At 37.8% G+C, this 20,163-nt stretch overlaps 1 protein-coding gene across 1 annotated transcript; it reads left to right on the forward strand.

Moving 5' to 3' along the window:
• The first annotated feature begins 945 nt into the window (after window positions 1-945).
• On the forward strand, window positions 946-18,366 carry LOC122839458 (matrix remodeling-associated protein 8-like). Its single transcript, XM_044131031.1, has 10 exons — window positions 946-1,053; window positions 8,972-8,998; window positions 9,083-9,388; window positions 11,298-11,399; window positions 11,473-11,934; window positions 14,736-14,900; window positions 15,010-15,040; window positions 16,219-16,298; window positions 16,410-16,463; window positions 16,541-18,366. Exons 1-10 carry the CDS (start codon window positions 1,026-1,028, stop codon window positions 16,564-16,566), a joined length of 1,281 nt encoding a protein of 426 aa, XP_043986966.1. The 5' UTR covers window positions 946-1,025; the 3' UTR covers window positions 16,567-18,366.
• The last annotated feature ends 1,797 nt before the right edge of the window (window positions 18,367-20,163 follow it).

Here is a 20,163-nt window from a genome sequence, read left to right on the forward strand (position 1 = left end):
TCTAATTAATTGGTTTTCACGATGCTGTTAATTTTCTAGGCCTTCATGGATCAGCAATATATATTCAGAGGTTTTAAAAAATGAAGCAACTCTTATTTGTGGGTATGCGATTATATGGACGTGATTACAAATCTTTCATTAAAGACTTGCTAAACCCATGTCGCTTTCCTTTCAATGCAATTATGAGCTATTTTGTGCCGATATATCAATTAAACCGCAAATAAAATAAGATGTGGTTCGTGGTTCAGGATCAAAGGTTGTTATTTTTGTTAGTGCCATACACTAGGTGGCGGTATTGCGCCGTTACATAAACTAAACGTGACATAATGTGAGTGGTTCGGTCTCCAAAATGCCTTTTGATAATCCTTTAATATTGGGTTTATTAGATTGGAAAAATCTGCAAAGATTCTTCTGGACTTCTACGAGCGAGTTTCGTTTAACTTAAAAAAAAAAAAAAGAAGGAAAGTGAAGGGAAAGTTTTTCCATGTGGGAAAAACTGTATCATGGAAATATGCGCGAAAAGAAACCAGAGTCCAAACAACAAGCTGCAAAACTTCGGGGGCAAATGTTTCAACGGCCTCCATGCGGGGACTTTGGAAAGAAACAAACATGTTCTTGGAATAAGGTGTAAAAGAAGAAAAAAGTGAGATCTCTTGTAAGTATAAATGTGTTTGTGAGTCTTTTAGTTGGGGATTAAAGCACACATTTGCACCTTTTCTTTGTTTTCATCTTTTTTAAGAAGTTTGTCTCTGTGTGTGTGTGTGTGTGTGTGTGTGTGTGTGTGTGTGTGTGTGTGTGTGTGGGTGTGTGCGTGCGTGTGTGTGTGCGTGTGTGTGTGTGTGTGTGTGTGTGTGGCCCAGCGGGCCCGAGCTGCGGCAGTGTTGAATTTCATGGCCTGGTGAAGGTGGAGCTTGTGGAGGTTCCAGCCTGCAGCTTCGCAAAATCTTCAGTGTTTTAACAACTGATGTGCACAACAACACCACCTCTGACGGAGCCACACATCTGCTGCAAGCGCCGAGGAGAAGATGCATCTAGATATGAATCTCCTGCAGAGTAAGTGTCTTGTTTTTGTTTTCGTTTTTTTCTTTTTTAATTTCCATTTTGTAACATTCTTATCCTCGTAGAACTTGAAAAAAGTCACAAAGGAATGTTTGCTGTAATTGGATTCAGGTTACGAAGAGAAAAAAAAAGCTTATCTAGCTGTCTAGGTATATATCCACTTAAACCTAAACAATAGCGATTAAGTCATAAAATCTGATGATAAGTGGGTAGTTACACTGATGACAGCAACAGCACAGAGGGCCACATGTAAACTTGTGTTTTGTGGTTAACGATATGCTGGTTAGGGCGGCAGAAAATGATACACTGAGGTGTTTTTCTGCCCGGAGGGTCAGATCAGCTCAGAGAAAACCATATCTTACTGTGTTCATCCGGTTTTATGTTTTATGTTTGCTTGGTGACTGTAATAAAATAAAACCCACACAAGTGCTGATTTCCCCCCGCCCCCCACCCTGACAAACATCTATTGTTAAACTAGCATTAATACTTTTTATATACACTGAGTTTTTATACAAGTTTATCTCTTTTTTAGGTTCAATCAATAGTTGCTTCTTGCCCTTTTTTCCTTTTTTGCTTTTGTTGCAGTTGTGCTGGTGGTATTTATTTATTTATTTTGTTTGTTTCTTTTGCTGTTTTTCTAACAGAGAAATTAGGGAGTTATTACACTGAGAAAAGCCCATAATGCAGGATAGAAATGAAACAAAATCAAAATGGTTTTTCTGTATAATTCATTATAAACAAACTGTTTTTAACTTTTACTGCCACCTAACCTCATTAAGAAGTCTACTGTATTTTGTGTGTAAAAAGGGAGCTGAAAAACACCAACCTAACTTGAGAAATACATAATAAAACTTCATTAAGTTATCAAAATAGTTATTTAGTTAACTTCCTGGTGTTGTTTTTCATATATTAAATCTCAAATATAATTTTCTGAAATTTGCAGACACTCTATAGTATGTATTTATGTCTCAGGAAACAAACTTTTTTCAGATTTTCTGTTCTGAATAATGAAAAAAAGATTGAGTTTTTTACTCATAAAACATAAACATCAGCCCTCGGGATGGCTGTTCGGCTACGACTGACTCCGTCCTGCTTTTGCACTTTTGCAGTGATCTGAATGTTTTTTTGTTTTTTTTTATGGATTCAGCCCAATGTGTTTCCAGTTAGCTGCGGTCTGAGAGCAGGAGTCAGCACAATCCAGCAGCCAGCGATTATACGTGTCAGTAATGAGTGTTTTCACCACGAGGGGGTCGCTTTGGGTCCGGGGCGACGTGGAGCAGGAGGAGGGGGATTCATCCGCAGCATGTTTATGATGGCCGGGTCTGTTTTAATGATCGGCCACAAACAGCAGAGCAGCATGGAAAAGATGAGAACTGCTGTTTGGATTTGGACTGTAGCTGCATGCAGCCAGTCATTGGAGGCAGAAAATGACAGGGAAAGAGGAATAAGTGTGTTTAGACTCTGAGACCAGTCACCCTTCATCCCACTCCGTCCAGCTTTAAGTGGCCCACACATCACAATACCATCAAATAGTGCATTTATTATTGATAGGGTTGATTCAGCTGTTGCACCTTATGAAAAACAACATTCTTAACGTCACACAAGACCACTAAAAATATTTTTAACTTCAATAAATTAGAATATCAATGCAAAGTTCATTTATTTTAGCGACTTTTTCACAAAGATAAACACATTATATTGATTAATTACGCAGAATCAAACATTTTAAAAGGATTTATTTTTGTTAATTGTGATGATTCTAATGAAAATATGACTTTTAAAATTAAAACATTACACTAGACCAATAAAAGAATAGATTTAAAAAAAAACATAAATGTGGATTAAATGTATGTTAAATACCTTTTTAAAAGGTAGATAATATTTAATCTGACAAACGAGACTCATTGGGTCTTAAAATTAAGAGACTGCTTAAAATGGTCTGTTTCTCTGATTTTACATTTTGTAGGTATATGTTTTAGTAAAATGAACATTGTTCTTTTATTGGATATTTTATTTTCTTAGTATTTATTTGCAGCAAATGAGAAATGGGCAAAATAAGGAAAAAAGATGCAGTGCTTTCAGACCTCAAATAATACAAATAAAACAAGTTCATATTAATTTAGAAACAACAAGGCTAATGTTTTAACTCAGGAAGAGTTCAGAAATCAATATTTGGTGGAATAAGTAGGATGTTTTCATGTGTAATTTATTGAATATGACTGTATTATGTTATGGCATACACAGTAATGCAAAGACTCCTGACGGTCGTTTATCAGAAAGACAGAAAAAAAGAGTAATTGCATAAGAAGTCGCCTGTTCACAAAATGTTGTGTCCAAGAAGGTTGATGGAAAGTTAAGTGGAAGAAAAAAGTGCACAAGCAACACAGATAACTGCAGCCTTCAGAGATTTGTGAAGCAAAGACAATTCAAGAGTTACATGGAGAATGAAAAATATGCTTTATTGCGGCGGTTTTCAAAGTGTGAGGCGCGCCTCCCCTGGGGGGCGCCAGAGCACTTTAGGGGAGGCGCGGTGCGAGGGAAAAAATAAACCGGAAAAGCTATCTGCTTGCTGTCTACTGATGTGAGAGAAACGTCTTTTACGCACACGATCAACTCTGTGGATTTAGGAAAAAGTTGGTACTGTGGGGTGCGCGTGTGGAGCGGGGATCAGTGGAAATGTTTCCCGAGGATGTTTTGGCCAGTGATGTCAGTAACGTTACTGACGTCGGACCACTTTTTTCTGTAATGAGTAATCTAACGCGTTGCTATTTCAAATCCAGTAGTCAGACTACAGTTACTTATCAAAATAATTTTTGTGTTACTGTGTTACTATCTTCTTTTGTTATTTAATCGTATTTCCTCTACTCGTCTTGTCGAGTGACCGACGTCTCTATGCGACAGAAATGTAAACAATGGAGGGAGATGCGCATTTTGTTGGTGGAAAAACTGGAACTATTTTCAGTTTCTGTCGCCAAGTCCGATTATTATAAGCGGCTTTGGGCTTCCTTTTTTTTAAAAGTCGCTTGCAAATTTAATGAGCGGCGGGTTGCGCCTTTTTGGGCTCGTTTTTGAACGTGAAGTTACTCATTTGGGCTTGGAAATAAGCAGAGACTCATAATAAATCCCAGAATTTGTCCGTCATTAAGGGAGTCTTACTCAGTCTCTCCCTGTCCATCATTTCCCGGAGGATTCGTCCCGCTGTGTCTTTGTTAATGTCAAGTTAATTTATTACCTCTGAAAGACGTCGAGCTTCACGTTGCGCTCCAGAAAACTGCAAACATCGAGACCAATATGAACAGCGCAATAAACGTGAAAACAGCCACGAATAAACGTGTCCGTAGTTGGCAATAGTTATAATGGCAAGTTAGCACCGTTATAATTATTAATATTACGGTAAGTGTCGCAGCCATCTGAGCTGTGGAGCTGCGGAGGAGCTCTGTGCGCTGCGACATCAAACTCAGGGGCGTAACGCAGAATCTGGAGGCTGGGGGGAGGGGGGCTTTAAATCCTTCTTAGAGTTTTCCAGACAACAGTGGACCACACAAATTACTCATGTTTTTTATTTTTTGCACTGTTTTTTGTACAATCTCCTCTTCAGTTCAACCTTATCAGTGGAGACACATTGTTGATGTTACCATTATAAAATAACTTACAATTAAGCTCAATGTGATTTTCACAGGAGGCGGAGCGTTGTTGTTAGCAACTGGTGAAAGTAACTAAAAAGTTACTTTTAATCTAACTAAGTTACTTTTTCAAGGAGTAATCAGTAGTCCGATTAAAGTTACTTTTTCAAAGTAACTATGCCATCACTGGTTTTGGCCAGAGCGGGGCTGAAGGTGGAGTTTTTACAAATCCACCCCCCTTCACCCGCCTCCACGGGGGGGTGGGGGGGCGCAGCAGGCATTGTGCTCCTTGAAGGGGGGCTCACCCTTTCATACTTTGAAAACCCCTGCTTTATTGTAATTATCTGAATATTGTAATTATTAGAGAAACTGAATCAACACTTAGCTATCAGGCATAATTACAAAAGTAAACACTTAAAATATATCGCTCTGGATGTAATGAAACTGTATAACATGAATTAAAATTTTTAAATATAATTGCTGAAATAACAGAAGTTTTTAAAGACATTCAGATCTATGTAGATGCCTTGTTTTTAGGTAGAAAGTTTTGATAAAGCTAACCTTGAATGCCATTTGTAAAACTCATCTCTGTCCTCAATTCACTCTCCGTGTCTCAGTTTGTGCTTGAATGTTTAGCTGACTCTGCAGACAAACATTTGTCACGCTTAGACTTGTGACTACATGATGAGTAACCCACACAGTCACACAACTCATGAATGACAACATTTCTGCTTACAGATCAAATTTATTTTTACCACTTCACTTTTCTTTACCTTACAGGATTCTCCTTCTGCTTCACGCGGTTCGAGTGACAGCAGCCATTTGCTAAATATCTGTTATTATCTCTGGTAACTCAGTAGCACGTAGTTAAGCCCTAAAACAGTCTGATGAGTCAATGCCAGTGTTTTATAAGAGACAATTACAGGGGCTGAGGCACTTTTGTTTCAACATCTGCACGAAAGCACGCTTCAGTGAAAGAAAATAAGTCAGTAAAGTTTTCCAGAATGAGGTGTTTTATGTAGGGTCGGCGCAGCTGCCAGACCTGATTTTTACATTTTAAAAATGTCATGAAAAAGTCCCAGAGTTTTATCAGCTATACCTGCAGCATCTTACAAGTTTTTTGTGTTATTTGTAGGTCTAAAAACACATGGCAGATCATTTTGTTTAAAATATGTGACAACGGCAGACCTGGATACTAGGGATGTACCGATTTGTTGGGCAGCCGATTTATTGGTGCAGATATTCTTAACTTTAGGAGATTGGTGATCGACCAATTTTACATGTGAAGCCAATCTTATCTACTTTGGCAAAGGACTAAAAATCAACCGCTGTCCTGATTTGTAAAAAAATAGGTTTGACTGACAGACCGGCCAACAGGTCATGTTTGCAAGATTACAGTTAAAAATCGTCACTCCATTGTTGCCAATTCAGCAACTTACTTGCTATAATGAGCAAAATTCCATAAGAAATAAAATCTGAATTGTGCAAAATTGGAATTGGCAGGGTAAGCTTTTTAAAATATTGGTAATTGGCAATCAATGTCAATGTCAAATTTATTTATCTGGCACTTTAAATACAGGTTTAAAACTGCACCAAAGTGCCGTACAAAAATGACAATAAAACAAGTGGATGAAAAGAAAAAGAAAAATAACATGAGAAAAAATACAGTATAATAAGTACAATGTCAAAATAATGAGTAATAATAAGTAAAAACACACAAAAAAGAAAAAACAAAAACCAGATCAGCCAGACAACTGCAATCTGTGCAAACCCACTGCAAATTCAAACAATTTCCTGTGAAAATAATAGAAATTAAAGTAACTAATATTTTAAATACAATTAAAAAGACATTTTTAGTTTAAAATGCAAAACATGTAATACTTTACTGTAATCGCTGTGACTGCTGAAATGTTACAACATTTAGATTTTTATACTTACAATCCAAATTTGTTTCTTTTTCTGACTTATAAAAATAGCCGGTTGCCACTTTTACATGTTCAACCCTAAAATAAAAAGCTAACATTTGTCAGACTAGATTCCACATTATGACTGCTTTTGTATTTATTCTCCAGAAATGTTGCTTTAAAAATAGTAAAATGTATTTTTCTTGTAAGCTAGAGAAAAATACCAGCCTGCTGACAGGAAGTGGGAGAGGTCTATGCATCATACGGCCAGCTAAGGACTCTGGAGTTTTTTTTCTAGCAACTCATTAAAAATAATCTGTGTTGTAGAAGTAGTAGGAAAAAATGGGTCAGAGGTTTTTATCAGGCTGATTCTGTGTTTTTTTCCCCCTGTTTTATGTAAAAAAAAAAAAAAAGATTACAACGCAACAGATTCTGTCATTTTTTCTAAAGAATCTTCAACTGTTGTAAAATATGCACATAATAGAGTTTGAACTATTTACAAAAGTCAATAGTTACTCTAATACACAGAACTCAATCAGAGTTTTCCGGATGTTTTTTCTTCATGTCCAGTAAGAACATTCAACCCAAGCTACAAAACTGTGTAACAGCACTTGGGTTTTTATGGCTTGGTGTTTTCATTGGAGGTCCAGAGGAAACACAGGTGTTTGGTCAGGTTCCTGGATGTCGGAGAACAGGCTGTGGGTTGAATTAGAGCCTCTGCAGGATCACGGCCCTGCAGAACGCCATCAGCTGCCACCATGAATAGAGGCTCTGCATGCTCTGGCAGCATCCACCTCCACTGGCCTTTCAGTAAACAGACAGCCAAAAAGCACCGAGTGATTAGAAATAGCAAGTGAGCTTTAGGAAAGTCACCAGAAGAAGAAAATACAAACAAGAAAATTTTCCAGGGTATATTGTATGTATTTAGGGATGTTTTTCTGAGTGACTCCACTTTGGGATTTTAGTTTCACCCTGTTGTTTTTTAAAAATATTTTTTTCTTCTGTGACTTTGAACTGAACCCACATTTGCTGAATCTGAAAGTTTTTACTGTCTTGGCAGTGCAGATGAAAGTCCAAAAGCAGTACTGCAGCTTTAAGGACGACAGAGCCTGACACAAAGTGGTGAAAAAGTATTTGCTCCCTTAAAAACTATGTCTGTTTTTTATGTTTTTGGATCATAAATTCTAATATCAGTCAAAAATAAGTTGAGTAAATACAAAAAAACAGTTGTCAAATCTAGGTTTTATTTATTAGTATATTATGTTGTCAAACTTTTTTTGTGATTATCACATGTGTTAGAGAGCTGGATTTAAATTTATCTGCAACTCCGTGGCCTGAATCCAACATCCGACATGAGGCTAAAATGTATCAAACAGCAACAAACTTTGCCCCAAAATAAAGAAATTTAAGAATAGTTGAGAAACAAAGGTGGGTTAATTTTCCCTTCTCAGTGTCTGACAGGCGAGCCGCTGCCGGTAGAGGTTAGCCCGCTTTGCCCTGTGTATTGTCTTGAAGGCATAACGCCAGGTTAAACCGTGGGACAGATTAGCTTCCTCCACATTAAGAGAAGTTTGTGAAGCTGTGTTATGTGTTTTATTCAGTGTGACAACTCATATTTTGTCAAGAGTGTTCATTTTTCCGAGGTTAATTACACTTGGTTGCAAAAAAATATACTTTTTGAAGTTTTCTATGTTTTTTCAACAGAATTAAGACTATTTTTGTCAGGTTTTTATTCTAATTTGATTTAGAGAACTCCAATCTTCTGACTAACTTGATTAAATTTTTATGACATTATCACAGTGCATTAATTAAATGTTACAAACTGATGTGAGAACAAGTTATGCATTTTGATGCTCATGTTGTTCAGTGTATTGGCATGATTGAGCAAAACCAATGTGATTTTTGGATTCAGGACATCAAATTACCCCAAAATGATTGAAAAACCTTGCAGATTATTTTGTTCATCCCCAGAGTGAAAGTAAAACAAAGATTTAAGCACTGAAGTCCTTAAACATGACAATTTAGTAAATTGTTAATATTGAGTACAATCTGAGTCTACTGTCAGCATATATATTCTTATATATTCAATGTTTGACTGATATTAAAGCTCTATTGGAGAAAATGTGGATTTTGTAAACAAGTTTATTTGAAGACACTGGAATGTGCGGCCATTTTAAAGCACTCCTGTTTCGGGTATGAGAAACTGAAGTATAGGAATTGGAGGGGGTTTGCCCAGGGCGCCAAACAGGTTAGGGCCGCCTCTGTTTCTAAGGCGCTGTTACTCCAGTAAGCCAGACTGAGGGGAGTGACCGACCCAAAAGAACCCAGGACAACATTTTAATAAAAGCATCAAAATCTAACAACCATGTCTTTTTTTTCCCCCAGTTCTTGCTCTGCTCTTCCTGCCACAAGGTAAAATATTCATCCTTCTGAGCAATGTCTTCATGAAAGACGAATTTCTAATGAATTTATGTAAATGTGTTAATGCGTTGTCAGCTTGGGGTCAAAGCAGCAGCAGCAGGCCTGCTGTGGTGGAAGCCAAGAACATCACCCTCCCTGCAGGCTCCAAGGCCGTCCTGCCCTGCCACAGCCCCCGCATGGTGTGGACCCAGGACAGGCTGAAGGACCGTCAGAGGGTGGTCCACTGGGACGTCGTCCACAGCAGCCCTGACCATTCGGTGGACCGGGTTTTGGACATGTCGCCCGGAGCTCGGCAGAGGGTTTACAACGGCTTCAATAAGGGACGCGTCTTCATCCCGGACTCGGCTTTCACCGACGGAAACTTCTCGCTCGTCATCAACAGTGAGGCTGTTTTGGTTTTCTGTAGCGCTGCAGTGCCTCGTAAAAGTTTTAACAACCGTTTAATTTTTTATGTTTACTTCAGAGTGAAACGTGGAAAATTGCTGGGGTTTTTTTTTATTATCTGAAAAACTGTGTTTTGGGATATATCTCAACCAACTTCACAGCAAAAATACAAAATTTTACCAAGTATTTTTGTTCTAGTTTCTAGTGCAAATATATTAGTACACTTTACATAAGACAAATCTAACTTATAAGTAATTTTTTAGTGAGCTGTAGAGCAGGGGTGTCAAAGTCAAATGGACGGAGGGCCAAATAAAAAATTTTGCTACAAGCCGAGGGCCGGACTGATCGAATGTTCATTGAAATTTTTTAAATGACGCATATAGTCTAGTGAACCTAATTGAACCTACTGAAAACCTAACAAATATATTCCAATATGATCAGATAAATAAAGCGATATTTTCTTATGGCTCTGACAGTAATCTTTAATTTTCAACAGACACAACTGAAATATTTTTAAAATATAATTGGATTGAAATACAATAAAATAAAGTGCAAAAATCTATTAATCAAAAACAACACTTTCATCAAGGAGAAGTAACATGCAGTGAAAACAAATATTAAACTTTAACTTTTAAACTTGAACTGTTTAGACGTGTCGCCGGCGACACATCTAAATTTGCAGTACCGTAATTCCGCCACACGTAGCGCTAAGTGGAAAAATTCCAACGGTTTCTGAAAGGGGAGACGTTGCACTTTCCAGCAAGTATCGGGTTAATACGGTAACTTCGCAGCTGCAGCTGCAGAGAGTGTAATTAATCCGGGGGGCACTCGTTTAATAGACGGTATATTTCGGCAATAACTTGGTGGATATTGAAAGTTCCGGTTGTTATGGATACATGGGTAAGTACATAATTTCACAGAACATTTAAAGAACTACTTACAGTTCAAATAAGGAAGATATTTTTTTCATACGGGGTGCCGGTTCTAATAATAAATCAAGATCATCCCAGGGGCCGTAAAAAACCTTCCCGCGGGCCGGATGTGGCCCGCGGGCCTTGACTCTGACATATGTGCTGTAGAGGCTTGTTTTATGTCAATGATTCCTTATTATTGATGTTCCATTGTCAGATTATGTCACTGGGAACAAGACATTTTCCCCCATGTTACAAGTTAATTTATCTGCCAATATAAATAGTAAGGAATTACTTACTTAAAACAAGCGCCTATTTTTTGTCGAAAAGTTTCATTTAAGTTAGTTTGTATTAAGATATTTGCACTAGAAACTAAACAAAATTACTAGGTAATATTTTGTGTTTTTGCAGTGCACAATTTCTGTTTATTCAGTTAGTACTTAATACATCTGACACAAAATAATGCTAAAACTGTATGATGTAATTTTTTTAAAATCAGCATATTATGAAAACTTCAGCCATTTATGATGTGGGAAGACAGTTTGCCCTCTTCATACAGGAAAAAACTGTAGCCGCTTATCAATTAATCATTAGTCAATTGATATTAGTCTATATTTAATCATTAATTGATAACTTGCAGCCCAACTTTCAAACATTTATAATAATTGTTGGGCAGGGTTTTCCCCAGTAAAACTGGCTAAGCCTGGCGGTAGGGGCGCTGTAGGGCCGTCATCCAGCGGCCTACCATGTTATAAGTTAGAAAATGTTTAAAGTTGACAGAAAATTTGGAAAATATCCCTAGGTGGTTATGTTATAGCCTAAACCTAACCACCAACTGTAAAGTATTTAAAGAGACAAACCTTAAAAACATAAATTAAATAGATATACAATGCTTAGCCTGGTGGGGTTGGAAGTAAAGCCTGGTGGCCAGCCAGGCTTATAATAGAGGGAAACCTTGGTTTAGTGTTTTTTTTTTTATTATTTTTGTTTTTCAGATGTTGTAAACACAGACAAAGGAGTTTATACTTGCAACTTGCACCACCACTACTGTCAGGTTCACGAGTCCATTCAGATCCAGCTCAACGTCACCAAGTCAGGTGAGGCCGTCAGGCGTTGCAGCAGAATAATTCAAACTATCAGCTGAGATTCATAATGGTGTGGTTTTTCCAGCTCGGAAAGAGAAGCGCTACTGGGACGGAGAGAAGACGGTGTTGGTGGTGCTGCTGGGCAGCTCCATCGTGCTGCCCTGTGTGAACCGCCGGGCCCTCTGGAGAGACGGCCTCCAGGAGGACCAGCAGCAGGTGGCGCACTGGGACTTCCAGCCCCCCGGGGTGCGTCCCAACAAGGCTGACCGACTGGTGGACCTCTACGCCTCCGGAGAGCGACGGAATTACGGGCCTTTGTTTGCCCAGAGCAAGATGAGCGTGGCAGAGGACGCGTTCGCATACGGCGACTTCTCACTGTCCATCTCTGACCTGATGCCTGAGGATAAAGGCCTGTATTCCTGCCACCTGCACCACCACTACTGCGGGTTGCACGAGAGGCGCATCTTCAGGCTGACCGTGGGACCTTCACTACCGCGTGAACCCACAACGCCTCCGAGAATCTTCTTGAACGATGAGCTGGAACCAAGTAAGTGAGTCAGGCTTAAGAGAGTTTGACCAGAGATTTGTTTTTCGGGCATCTACTACTCCTGTTTTCCTCTCTTGGCTTGGTGGTAATATTGTGGACAGAGAGAGTTGATTGCTCTGGGTTTCTTTTTCATATTTACAGGCATAGTTGGACAGTTAACTCAGACTCTGCTCCTGCCAAGTTTCTCCTCAGTCCTCCCTGTTTTTCTGCTTGAGCTAACGAGGGAGGAGGTTCTATTGAAGGAATGTAGAGACCAGTTGAGTGAGAAAGAAAGGAAGAGGTGAAAGGAAAAATAGGCAAATCTTTCTGTAGCTTGATGACCACTAATGTGGGATTTTTTGAATCAGTTTTTTGGGTTTTTTTGCCTTTCTTTCTTCAGAAGCTTTAAATCGCCTGCAGCGGAAGTGGTGTAATTTTCCCCACCAACTGTTTTATATTTTACAACGCTTTGTGTAGCTCCACGCATTTTAACTGCGCTTACTTGAAGGAGCAGACCAAAAGAAAGTGCGGTAATTTTGGGTGGGGATATCTTGCCTTTTTGTTCTCCTTTAGCCTAATTTTCCAGAAAGTCCCGGCCCTCTGTCTAGACCAGTGCGGTATCGGCGCTGCTGTTTATTCTTTCTCAAGCAGCCTCTGCTGCTCTGCTGATGTGTATCGGCGTCTGGCAGGGCCATGTTTACTCGCAGTCAGAGGAAGTCCATCTACATCTGTTCTACATCTGGGCCAGCTGTTACATGAAACAACAAAGCGAGGCTGAATGCATGTCAGACTATAGATTCTCCTCCCATCTTCAATAGCTGCCAGCCTGTTTAATAACTATAAATTACGCTGAGAGGAAAAGAAATGCACACGTGGAGCCGTGGGATCCAAATTTGTACAAGTCTTTCTTCCCACACCATCAAGCTCATCCCGAACGGTTTGCTCTCTCCCAGGTTCCCGAGCATTTTTTATCAGAAACGAGAAATGTCACAAGAGCTTTTCTTTTTCACGCTGCAATCGCTCATGTCAAGTACAATTCGACTGTGTCCTCCTTATCACAAAGAAAACATTTTGCAAGCTGTCAACAATTCAGCTCAAATCTCAGTCTTTGAAAATGAAGATGCTTTTCTTCGGTTCATTGACTTGCAAATGATTCATGGCCCGCTGAGCAAAAGAAAACAACATAAAAAACAAAGGAGAGAGCGAGTTTCTGCGAGCAGCATATGTGAAATAGCCTTTGACGCGAACAGACTCGTCTGATCTGTCAGGGTGATGTTAATGTGCGGCTCCGGCTCTCTGCAGGTCAGTTGTACTCCACAGAGACACTGACCTCAGACTTGTCTCCATTTGCATGCATATTAGGTACATTATTCAGTGACAGCTGATAATTAGCTCCAGCAGTAGGTGGTGGAGGTGTTTTGTCTTTTATTTTTTCTTCACGTTTGGCTGGTTTCGGAAGCCAGAAGTTTCCTAATCAGTTACGCCATCTTTCTAGTTTCAAGGAAAGAAAAAAAAACCACCCCTCTCTTCTCCACCTGTACGATTTGCTTTCATCACAAAAACAAAGTTGTCTTCATCCTGTTGCCTGTGTACTGCTCAGCATTGAGCTGAATGATTTATTTTCCACTCACGCAGCAGCTGGATTTCTGGGTGTTTGCGAGAAGACTTAAAAATTGCTGTGAATGGAAAACTAATGCAGACACGCAGGCTGACCACATTACTGAAATTGCCTCGGCCTCCTCACATTTCTCCTCTTTTCTGGTCAGTCTGTGTTTTTACTGAGGAGAAGAAAAAAATAACAGCTGCATGACACTGGGCCTGGAAGCCATTACGCCGTTCTGACATTTAACTCCCTGCTTTCCCTCTTTTCTCTGGAGGGAACAAGAACTATTCGATACATTTTCTTTTCAAAGGTATCCAGACCTTTTAAACCTTTTTACCTTTAAGTGTTCAGTCCCTCTAAGTAAATATTTCTTAGAGTCACATTTAGCTTTTGTTACAGCCGCACATTTTCCAGGGTGTCTTTACAAGCTTCGTACATCTGGACTGGAATATTTGCTCAATTTCTTTGCAGAATAGCTAAACCTAAATCTTATGTTTTTAATTGGATTTAGCTCTGTGTTGAATCTGAATATGCTTTGATTATTAAGTATTTCATCGTATGTCTTGCTACATGTTAAGAGTCTTGATCTCTGCATCACTCTCAAGGTTTTTGTTTGTTTTTTAAAATTGTTTTGTATTTAGTTTCATCCATCTTCTCATCAGCTCTGAACAGCTTCCCTTTCGCTACTGGAGAAAAGCATTCCCCAAGCATAATGCTGCTTCCGCCATGTTTGAATGTTATGCTCATGATCATAACCAGCTCTAGTTTCTGCCACAAATAACATTTTGCACATATTTCACTTACGGTATCATCTGGGCAGAACCCTTTCTTCCTCCTCTTATGTTAACTGTATTTATTAATCAGGTGGGATTTAAAGGAAATTTAAATGCACTGGGTTTTATTTATGGGCATCAGAATATAAAAGCATGCCGCACATTTCAGAATTTTCATGGCTAAAAATCTTTTTAAACCATTTTTCTTCCATTTCACAATTATGCACTGATTTGTTTCGGTCTGTCAAATAAAACCCTGATGAATGCATTAGAGTTTGAGCTATACTAACAGTAAATTGTTATCATGTAAATAGTTATCTAATCATTCACTCAGAACTCAAAATGAAATACGCCCCCTGGTGGCGATAAACACAGGAAAGGATAAATACAGCCTAAAGCTGTACAGTCCTTGTTTGATTCCCCCTCCCCATTTTTTCTGCCTCCAGAAACGGAGGAGGTTTCAGAGGACAGCCCCCGTGTGGTAAATGTCTTCCTCCCTGAACAACGGGGTTATTTCGTGCAGCACCTGGGCTACTTCCTGGCAACTTTCCTGCTGCTGGCTTTCATCGTCATCGCTGTCATCATGTTGACTAGGCGACGGAAAAAGAGAGGTAACCTGTTTGTTTTGTTTGTTTTTTAGCTGCAGCCTTTCATTCTGTTTTGATGTTTTCTCTGAATATTTCATGTATTTTTATTCGGATCACTGGTTGGTTGTTTCAGGGTTGGAGTACGAAATGGGTAGATCTGTTGGGTAAGACATGATTCTTTGCTAAATTCGAAAATATTCTCCTTTTTACGTTATGCTAATAAGAGTGCTTGTATAGTGCTGGAGTACTCACTTTTAGCCCAGAAAAGGAATTAGATTAGTCACTCTAGCTTATTTTATTTTTTTTAGAAACTGTAGAGAATCCAGGAAAAACATTCTTCCAGACATGGAACATTTAGTTTTTATTATTACTTAGAAACTGTGGAGTACTCATTAGTTTTACAAATCTAGGGCACACTTAGAAAGTCCACACTTATTTAGCAACGCAGAACAGGGATTAGAACAAACTTAGAATCCAGAAAAACTAACTAGCAACTACGTTTTAGACTCCTGCTCTTCCAGCCCAGTAAAGGAATTAGACCAGAGGATACTTACTTACCGTATTTTTCGGACTATAAGCTACTATTTCTTCCCCACTCTGAACCATGCAGTTTATAACCCGGTGCGGCTTTTCTGTGGATTTTTCTTCAACCACCAGGGGGCTCTTTAGCAGGAAGTGAGTCATTGGAAGTCAAAATTGGAAATCAAAGAAGAAAGTGCTAATTTTTATTTAGAACAAGCACATGCTAGCAGCAGGCATGATGGAGAAATGGTTTCAAACTCATATCCCCTCATCAAGGACACAACATGAAGAAGTTCATATGATGCCGATTTTAAGCTGAAGACTATCGATCTGGTAGGACAGATCGATAGCTGCTGGACATATAAGCTCGGCGTGATCGAATCCATGAAGACTGAGGGTTGCGTCCTTAATAGCAGATTTAATAAGAAAACCGAAAAAAAACTTGTGGAAAACTGAGAGTGGCGGAGCCGTTTGTTGTTTTTTTTACTTTGTGGGTGCGGCTTATATTGAGGTGCGCTCTATAGTCCACAAAATAAGGTATACTTATCTACCAACCCTGAATAGGAGTATCTAGTTTATGTACTTTTTAGACTGCTGCTCTTCCAGCCCAGAAATGGAATTAGACCAGAGGATACTTATCACCCAGAACAGGTGATTTACATACTTTAGATCAACATTAGATAATTTTTCTTCATTTGCTCTTTCCTTTGGTTTGTTATTTCGTTTGTATTTCCTTTTAATTCCTGTAAAGCGCTTTGTATTGCCTTGTTGCTGAAAATGTGCTATATAAATAAAATTACCTTGCCTTATGTGTGTGCAGGGGAACTATGATCAGTGAAGGTGAGATAGCATTAGACTGCACAGAGATGAGGACTTACAACCAAGACTCCTTGAATTCAGGTACACTGAATCTAATTTATCCTCAAGCAGCAAATGCACATGGCTTCTTCTGGCTACTAATGTGCTTTTTGTTTTGTCTGGTTATCCATGTGTTTTCTCCCGACTCCACAGAATTCAAAAACAACCTACTGAAAGAAAGAGATATGGTGAAAGAGTGCAATAAGGGTGAGACATTCTTCAATGCAAGTGCAGGAAAACACAAGCAGACAGCAAAAGCTGAAGGCTGTCCTCTTTTCTTGCAGAATTCGATGGGAAGATGTGGAAGTGAGCGAGGCCTTTCTAAGATGCTGCTGGCTGGTCCAGGGCAAACACCGGCGGCGCAAAGAACAACGGAGAGAAAGAAGGAAAAAAAAAATTAAAAATAACGACACAGGAAATCCAGGAGAAAACACAGGAGGATTACTCCCTCTGCTGTAACAAATACTTTCCTTTTTGCCTTTTTTGTCTTATATATGTACAGCTTGCAGTTTGATCAACAAAACTATATGGTTAGTTAGATTTTGTCCACATTTCTTTTTTTTAGTTATTGCTGTTTAAAAGCACTCAGTCTGTTGCGATATGTGCTATGCATGCTCTCAGATGACTCTTTTTTTTATTTTCTACATTTTTTTTTTACTTTCAATCTTTTGCAGAAATTCAATTGTACTGTAATATGTAAACTATACAATACAGTTCAGTCTTATTTATAAAGCACTTTAAAGTAACACTATTGGGAAAAGTGCTGTACGCCAAAACAAATAAAACAGACATAAAATACAAATCAACAATCAAAACATTAAAGCTAACACCTCAAGCTGAGTCAAAAGCCAGAAAGCTATGATAAAAATAAAATATAAGGTCAGTTTATGATTGAGACACATGTATAGGTAATTAACCTTAACTTGGGCAGTGTGGTTCTCAGCCCAGGGTGGTATTTAGTTGGGAGTTTTTAATGCTTATTTGCTTGTCCAGTCCACTGGGGAGTGAGCGCCCCCCAGTGTTGGGAAGGCAAAAAACTTTCACCTCCGGAAGCCTAAGTCGACCACAACACATATTTCTTCCAAATGCAGCAGTTTACTTTATTTAATGTGCTCATCTAGCTTCACATCTAACTCTTTTGGTTATAATTCATAAATATGTGCAGATTCAGGGTGAATTAGCTCAGTTCTATCTCTGACATGGCAATGTTTTGAGATTGAGATGCAGATTATGGCCTGCAAACTCATTTTGTGGAGGGTAAAAAATATTAGCTGCTAAAACTTGGAGGTTATTGGGAAGTTACAGTCCATAACTGATAAGGTGAGTGATATTTAACATCATACACTAACGCAAATGTCATAAAAATTCCTCACAAATATTTCTGAATTAGCACCACAAAATCTGTGATTTTGATTTCAAAATAAAACTAAAGCAATCACAAAATAGTGAAGGAACAGCTAAATATTAATATTTTAACAGTTTAATGGGTTTTATCAATACATTCTGGCACAAACATTTAACTTCAATTTTGATGTGAGCCAAAATGAAAGTTTTGGCTCACATTTGTGTGCACATGGCGAAGCTCATCCAGGTGTTTGTATGTCTTTTAATGAGCAAATAAAGAACCCCAACTTATTTTCTTCCTCAAACTTCCCATTTAAAAGTTTTTCCTCAAAAGAAAAAAAATATTTATTTCTAACTAATAGTGATCCGAACTGAGGACTCAGTTAGTAGAAACTCAGGAAATATCTGAATATTACAGTAAAAGATTAAATTGGAGACTTGAAGATGTCGTGACCTGGTTTGTACATGACTGATTTTATTAAGGTAACCTGCATGCCAAGCTTAAATTTACTATGAACTGTGTAGCTTCTGTCAGGTATTTGTGCCTGTTATTGTAAATCACAAGCGATAGCCCAGTCTGTCAATTATTTGCGCACCTCAGTGCCTGTTTCTCTGAAATAAAGATTTTCTCTCATTACAAATATTTTCCTTGGATTAATTAACAGAGCTCGGAAAAAGATGTAACTGTGGTCTAAAGATAAATGATAAAATGACTGAAATGTATTCAGAATGCCAAGTAATTTAATTAAAAATCTGATCTATTTTATTCTCATACAATATTTTGTTTCATTACTCACAGATATATCTAAAATCCTTGTTTTATTTCATTTTTAAATTGTGATGATTATGACCTATATCAATAAAATTCCAAATTAAAATGTTTCAAAAATTTTAAAATATTTTCTTTTCTAAAAAAAATGTATTTAAATTTTAATTAAAAAACTTAGTTTTAATTAAAAATGTAATTAAATCTTATTAAAATTTTAATTAAAATTAATTAAAAAATTTGATTAAAATCAAAACCATTAATTAATTAATTAATTAATTAATTAATTATTTTAATTTTATTTTTTTACAAAAACTAATACTGACTTTTAAATTAGGAAACGTTACGTTACGGACTACACAATCATGGGAAGACTACGGATTTTAAAATATTCCAGCAGCTACTGACAAAAAAGGATGAACAGCAAACATTGAAAGTTGAGTGGAAGGAAAAAAGTGAGGTGGACAAAGACTCATAAGCAAAAGCAAAGCCCATCTACTGAATCTGGAGAAGATTTGTAAGGCGTAAACTGTTCTTCCAGAGAAATGTCCCTGCAGAGAAACAACCAGGACTTGGATTTGAACGTTGACATTCATTGAGCTGCTTCTGAATCAGAAACAATGTTGGAACCGTCTTTCCTGGGCTAAGGAGAAAAAGGACAAAGGACTTTTAGATTAAAGGGAATTTTTCATTTCATTTGTAACATAAGTTGACAGAGTTTAAGTTTTGGGACCCGTGTCAGTTCAGGTGTTGACCCACTGAGTTTTATCAAGAACAAAGTCAACACTATTATCGACTGGCGCATTTTAGACAGGAAAGCTTCCACCATGGCTTGGTGCTCTAAAAACTACCAGTAACTGGTTTGACTGGGTAAATTGGCCTCAGTCCCACAGAGAACCCAGAGCATTGTCCAGAGGAAGATAATCTGAGCTACACTAATGTCAGGAATTTTATCTGTAAGAAAAAACACATTATATAGATCATTTACACACAGACGGATGGTTCAAAGCCTTTGTTTCTGTTAACTGTCAGCTAATGAAAACATGACATTTTAAATTAGAAAATGATATCATACCAATAAAATAAAAAAAAATAAAAATGTGGACTTAATGAAAAACGTTTAATTTTAATGTGACTCATACTCATAGGATATATATTCAAGTTTGTTAAATATAATATTTTACAGCTTAAAGAAATGGACTAGCCTGATTTTTTTACAGGAATCTTCTCTAAATCGTTTGATATATTCTAGGCGAATAGAACATGATGTGAATGAGTCCCTCCTTAAAACAAATAAACTAAAATTTAACCTATATTTAATACTTTTGAGTAAAAGTTACTTCATGTTTGTGATGCTACGCACTGTCATATTATGTAAAATTTAAAGAAAAATAGTCTGTGTGCTGTTCTTTTAAACATTTCTAGTTTAAGATTATTTAAATTAGTTTGCATTCTTTTTAATCAGTGAAAATTTCACTTTAATTTGCTTTAAGCAGAACAGTGTGGTGAAATAAATCTGCAATAAATATCTCCTGATCTAAATTAACTGGAATAAAATTACTTTCTACCGTTTCAGTTGGACTAAAATGACTAAAAACAAATTAATTTATAAAATATATTATCTATTATGATGCACCTTTATTTTTTGATGTAAAAAAACCTAAATAACAAGACGTGTTTATAGCTTATTTGCGCTTTATTAGACCGTTTCTTTGTTTCCTGTACAGTGGGGTGAGGGGGTTGCGTAAGACGTAACTCAGACTCGCCACTAGATGGCAGCACTGTCTAACCAATTAG

This window comes from Gambusia affinis, linkage group LG01 (genome assembly GCF_019740435.1).
Source record: "Gambusia affinis linkage group LG01, SWU_Gaff_1.0, whole genome shotgun sequence".
NCBI classification, from domain to species: domain Eukaryota; kingdom Metazoa; phylum Chordata; class Actinopteri; order Cyprinodontiformes; family Poeciliidae; genus Gambusia; species Gambusia affinis.

Excerpts from the sequence above, each read along its gene's own strand:
- LOC122839458 (XM_044131031.1), top strand. The coding sequence starts at position 1,026 with ATGCATCTAGATATGAATCTCCTGCAGA. Across the intron at positions 9,389-11,297 it reads CTTCTCGCTCGTCATCAACA|ATGTTGTAAACACAGACAAA; the intron begins GTGAGGCTGTTT and ends TTTGTTTTTCAG. Across the intron at positions 11,935-14,735 it reads GAACGATGAGCTGGAACCAA|AAACGGAGGAGGTTTCAGAG; the intron begins GTAAGTGAGTCA and ends TTCTGCCTCCAG.